This window comes from Acanthisitta chloris, unplaced genomic scaffold, assembly GCF_000695815.1.
Source record: "Acanthisitta chloris isolate BGI_N310 unplaced genomic scaffold, ASM69581v1 scaffold12804, whole genome shotgun sequence".
Classification (NCBI taxonomy): domain Eukaryota; kingdom Metazoa; phylum Chordata; class Aves; order Passeriformes; family Acanthisittidae; genus Acanthisitta; species Acanthisitta chloris.
This window is the reverse complement of record NW_008670052.1, coordinates 91141-96570: the sequence shown is the minus strand read 5'-3', so window position 1 is coordinate 96570 and position 5430 is coordinate 91141. Positions and strand designations below refer to the sequence as shown.

At 48.0% G+C, this 5430-nt stretch overlaps 1 protein-coding gene across 1 annotated transcript in view; it reads right to left on the bottom strand.

Annotated features, from left to right (window-relative positions):
* Positions 1-132: 132 nt before the first annotated feature.
* Positions 133-5430, bottom strand: part of LOC103801143 (tenascin-like) — a gene marked incomplete at its 3' end in the record, with an annotated part of 7093 nt that continues 1795 nt past the window's right edge. The window contains exons 3-6 of the mRNA XM_009073547.1: positions 4527-5430; positions 2498-2761; positions 382-497; positions 133-289 (exon numbers count right to left, since the gene is read on the bottom strand). Of these exons, the coding sequence (XP_009071795.1) occupies positions 133-289; positions 382-497; positions 2498-2761; positions 4527-5430 (1441 nt within the window). The remainder of the gene's footprint in view (positions 290-381; positions 498-2497; positions 2762-4526) is intronic.

Below are 5430 nucleotides of genomic sequence, written 5' to 3'. Positions count from 1 at the left end.
TCCTCTGTGAATTCACAGTGTAGAGCTTGGCTTTCCCTTATTTAAAACTCCCCTAGACTACACCAACAGCAGTTGTTTTGTTGGTGGCCAACAAAATCCAGGCCAAATATGACAAATCCAGGTTGTGCTTACTTGTGGTTATCACTTTGGACAGTCCTGGTCCTCTGGTATTGTTTTTCACTATATGAATGGACACATTGTACTGTTGCCCAGGTGCCAAGCCAGGCTGCATGTAAGATGTCTCTGGCCTCTTCAAGCTGCTGGTGATATCACCATTATCATCCTTTTTCTGTAACACATGGGACAATCAGTTAGTATAGACATGAAAAATCCAGGATCTTTCACTTTATACGGTCTCTATAGATGAAAATATTTCCTCACCATATTATGGAAGACCAGCTCCCAGCCATCAAAAGAAAAGTTCAGAGGATCCCACTCCACCTGGACAGATGTTTCTCGTACAGATTTGAATTTCAGACCTTCTGGAGCAGGCAGATCTGTGATAGGAAAAAGGGATATCCTCACATGAGCAATAAGTTTCCAGAAGTAGGACACTGGGGCTAGAGATCTGTCAGAGAAAAACAGAATCCTAGACTGGGTTGGGTTGGAAAGGATGTTAAAGTTCATCTAGTTCACCTCCTCTTCCATGGGCAGGGACATCTTCCACCAGCCCAGGTTGCTTCAAGTCCCATCCAGCCTGGCTTGGAACACTCCCAGGGATGGAGCAGCCACAACTTCTCTGGGCAACCTGTGCCAGTGCCTCAGCATCCTCACAGGGAAGAATTTATTCCCCAAATCCAATCTAAACCTACTCTCTGGCAGTGTGAAGCCATTCCCTCTTGTCTTGTCACTCCAGGCCCTTGTAAAGAGTCTCTCCATCTTTCCTGTAGCTCCTTCAGGCACTGGAAGGCCACAATTAGGTCACCTCAAATCTTCTCTTCTCCAGCTTGAACAATCCCAATTCTCTCAGCCTTTTCTCATAGCAGAGATGCTCCATTCCTCTAATCCTCTGGAGTCACTCTAACAGGCTCCTGTCCTTCCTGTGTTGGTGCCCCAGAGCTGGAGGCAGCACTGCAGGTGAGGTCTCACCTGAGCAGAGCAGAGGGACCAATCCCCTCCCTATACCACCACTATAAATACCTGCCATGTAGGGATCAGCATCTGAGACAGTTAAACCCTCCTCACAGCTAGTTATTCTGCCTCTGACCTGTTTTAGATGTCACCTTATGAATTTTGCCCTAGAAATCTCTTTCTTGTGCCCTTTTGAAAGAAGCCTGGTGTGGACATTTGAAGTTAGGTGAGCTGAATCCTGCTCCAGGTCTCTAAAAATGAGTCCAGTGACCGAAGTCAAAGAGCATCTTTTGAGGTTGGGATGTTTAGATATGACTGATGTGCACAACATAAAAAGGAAGATGAACAGCAAAAGAACAGACAGAGATAAAAGTTGTGGTGAAACACACTGAAGATGCAAAACAAATACAACCTCCATTTTAGGCAAAGCAGTTTGAAGTCATTTCATGTTGCACTTTGCACACTGCTATATTTTAATATTTTTGTTTTGTTTTCAGGAAGAATTACTAGAATTTAAAAATCTACATTATAATAAAGAAGCAAAGGGGCTAAATCTACAAAGACCACATGATATTGGAGAAGAGAAGACTCAGTGGAGACCTCATAGCAACTTTTCAATATCTGAAGGGCCTACAAGGGAGCTGGAGAGGGACTCTGTGTTAGGAGCTGCAGTGATAGGTCAAGGGGTAATGAGGGCAAATTGAAGGAGGGAAAGTTTAGGTTAGATATTAGGAAGAAGTTTTTTCCTGTGAGGATGGTGAGACATTGGCACAGGTTGCCCAGGGAGGTCATGGATGCCCCAACCCTGGAGGTGTTCAAGGCCAGGTTGGATGAGGAGCTCTCCTAGGGGTAATGAGGTCAAATTGAAGGAGGGAAAGTTTAGGTTAGATATTAGGAAGAAGTTTTTTCCTGTGAGGATGGTGAGACATTGGCACAGGTTGCCCAGGGAGGTAATGGATGCCTCAACCCTGGAGGTGTTCAAGGCCAGGTTGGATGAGGAGCTGTCCTTGCCCAGGGCAGGAGGTTGGGACTAGATGATCTGTAAGGTCCATTCCAACCCTTAAATTCTATGGTTCTATGATTTGTTGGGTGGCATTGTAGGAGTGGAAGAGCTTGTGAACTGTGCTTTTAACACAGTCACTGGTATTGGAAAAGAATAGAAAATTAAGTGCTTTGTCTAGAACAGAAGATGAATTGAAAGTAGAAAACACAAAAGAAATGTCCCCCCAAAAAGGGATGCAAATCTATTCATATGAATAAAAACTGGAAAGTACAAAATAAATGATATCCAAAAAGGAGATATAAAGCAAGACCCAGTAATTGAAAACAGAAAATACAGGATAAGTGATAGCTGAAATAAGGGATTCAAATCAGTGCATACTATGGAATAGAAAAAAAGAAGGAACACAAGGAATGTTAAACTCACATGTTGCTACTCTGGCGCTGACTGGAATACTCTTCTTGTTCTTAAGGATTGCAAAGACACGGATGAAGTATTCTACCCCAGGCTCCAGTTCATGGATAGTGGCAGCTGTCTGGTTTCCTGGCACAGTGAACTGCATGTCCAAGCCACCACTGCTGGTAGGGACATAGGTGACAAGGTACTTGTTGACGAGATTCTCATGTTTCCATTCCAGGTTGACAGTTTTATCTGTTACGTTTGTCACAGTCAGCTCAGTTGGAGGAGACACTGGGAATGGGGGAAGAAAAGCCAAAACAAAGTTATAAGACATTTTCAAGGCTCAGAAAATAATGACTTACCCAGTTTCACATTTTCCCAGGAGCAGTTCTGAAAATCATCTAACAAACAGGGAATGGGGATGCCATGGCTCACAAATTAGCTGCTGAGGAAAGGAATGTTCAGCTGATGAAGACTACAGGCATTTCCAAAAGTCAGGGGCCAATTTCTACTCTCACACTTGCACACAACCCCTGGCTGACTGTCTTCCAGCTCCTCCTCTCATGGCTGCTGCACAAGACTACTATAGCAGTGTCTCTAGGGATTCAGATGTTTAATTTAACTGCCAATAACATGTGATTGTGTAGCTAAAAGTCCTGGAATTTGCACAGATTTTCCAAAGTGAAATAAAATATTATTATTTTAGTAAAGACTTTCAATAGATCTGCATGAGCAGGAGCACAAAATGGGGCTTAGGCACCTTCCAGAAGGAGGAGATAAAAGATGGGAATTTCTTTTCAAAAGTATTCATTGTCTTTTATAGTGTTCCCAATCCCAAAATACTCTTTGATTACTCTACAAAGATCTTATTTTCATAATTCTTCCCCTGGGATCTACTAAAGAAAACGACCTCATTTATAGCTTAATCCCTGTCATTATCTAGCTGCCAAATGTTTCTATCAATTTCCATAGTCAGTGGTAGTGGGAAACTAAACATGTGACTTTATAGCTAAGTTTCCACTCCTGCTGATTCCATGATTTTCCTCTAAGCTTCTGTAAGATCTAGCATACACCCTGAAATATAGGATTTATATATATATATATACACACACACACACGTGTGAGTGTAGTAAGACTTTGGCTACATCTCCCTCTTCTCCATAGCTAGAACAGTTTCTTTCACATGCTCTTTATTTTTTAGCATCAAGAGGTACTATGAGAAACTGAAAGGTCATGGGGTCAAATCCCAGCCAGTGTTGGCTACAGCTCCAGTGACATTGTGCTGGGATCAAACTTGGAGGCAACAAATGAACTGTGTCACCACTACCAGCCTGTTGACCACTAAGAGTCACCAGCAACTTCTAGACCTGTTAAGTAAAAGAAACCAAGAGCTTTCTACTGGTGTCATTACATCTCTGATTCAGCCGTTTGCACTGTGGTAAAGAAGAGCAGCAACATGGAAAAATGCTCACAGAAGTTGCTGGATTGACACAGGGAATTACCAAGGGGAATCATAGATTCATAGGATCAACCTGGTTGGAAGAGACCTTAAAGATCATCGAGTCCAACCCTACTGTAATCACTAGACCATGGCACTAAGTGCCACATCCAGTCTCAGCTTGGAAACCTCCAGGGATGGTGAATCCACCACCTCCCTGGGCAGCACATTCTCATGTCTGAGCACTCTCTCTGCAAAAAATCTCTTCCTAATATCCAACCTACCCCTCCCCTGGCAGAGCTTGAGTCTGTGCCCTCTTGTCCTGCTGCTGGTTGCCTGGGAGAAGAGACCAACCCCCACCTGACTCCAACCTCCTGTCAGGGAGTTGCAGAGGGTGAGAAGGTCTCCCCTGAGCCTCCTCTTCTCCAGGCTGAACACCCCCAGCTCCCTCAGCCTCTCCTCATGGCACTTGTGCTCCAGTCCCTTCACCAGCCTCGTTGCTCTTCTCTGGACCTGCTCCAGTCCCTCAATGTCCCTCCTGAACTGAGGGGCCCAGAACTGCATACAGTACTCAGAACTGCTCAGGAAGAGCAGTTCAAAAGGAACATTGCAACTTACCATCCGAGCAGTCAACCCCGATGAAACCATCCTCGCAGACACACTGCCCATCGACACAGCGCCCCGCGTTGTTGCAGTCGTTGGGGCAGGAGCGCTCGCGGCAATCCTCCCCCATGAAGCCCTCGTGGCACACACAGCGCCCATTGACGCAGCGCCCGCGCTGGTGGCAGTCGTTGGGGCAGGACAGCTCGCCACAGTCCTCGCCTGTGAAACCATTGTCACACTCACAACGTCCCTCCACGCAGCGCCCGCGATTGTGGCAGTCTTCGGGGCACCGCAGCTCCCCACAGTCCTCCCCCGTGTACCCTTCGTCGCACACGCACTGCCCGTTGACGCAGAGCCCGCGCCGGTGGCAGTCGTTGGGACACCTCAGCTGGCCACAGTCCTCCCCGGTGAATCCCTCGTGGCACACGCACTGCCCGTCGACGCAGCGCCCGCGGTTGTGGCAGTCGCTGGGGCACCGCAGCTCCCCGCAATCCTCGCCGATGAACCCTTCGTCGCACACGCACTGCCCGTTGACGCAACGCCCGCGGTGGTGACAATCGTTGGGGCACCTCAGCTCCCCGCAGTCCTCACCCAGGTACCCCTCGTGGCACACGCAGCGCCCGCTCACGCAGCGCCCGCGGTTGTGGCAATCGTTGGGGCATCTCCTCTCGCCGCAGTCGTCCCCCACGAAGCCTTCGTAGCAGACGCACAACCCGTTCTCGCAGCGCCCGTTGCCGTTGCAGTTGTTGGGGCAGGTGAGCTCGCCGCAGTCCTCCCCGGTGAATCCCTCCTCGCAGAAGCAGGTCCCGTTGACGCAGCGCCCGCGGTCGAAGCAGTCGTTGGGGCAGATGAGCTCGCTGCAGTCCTCGCCGGTGTAACCCTCGTCGCAGCCACCCTCGCTGTCCACGCAGCGCCCGCG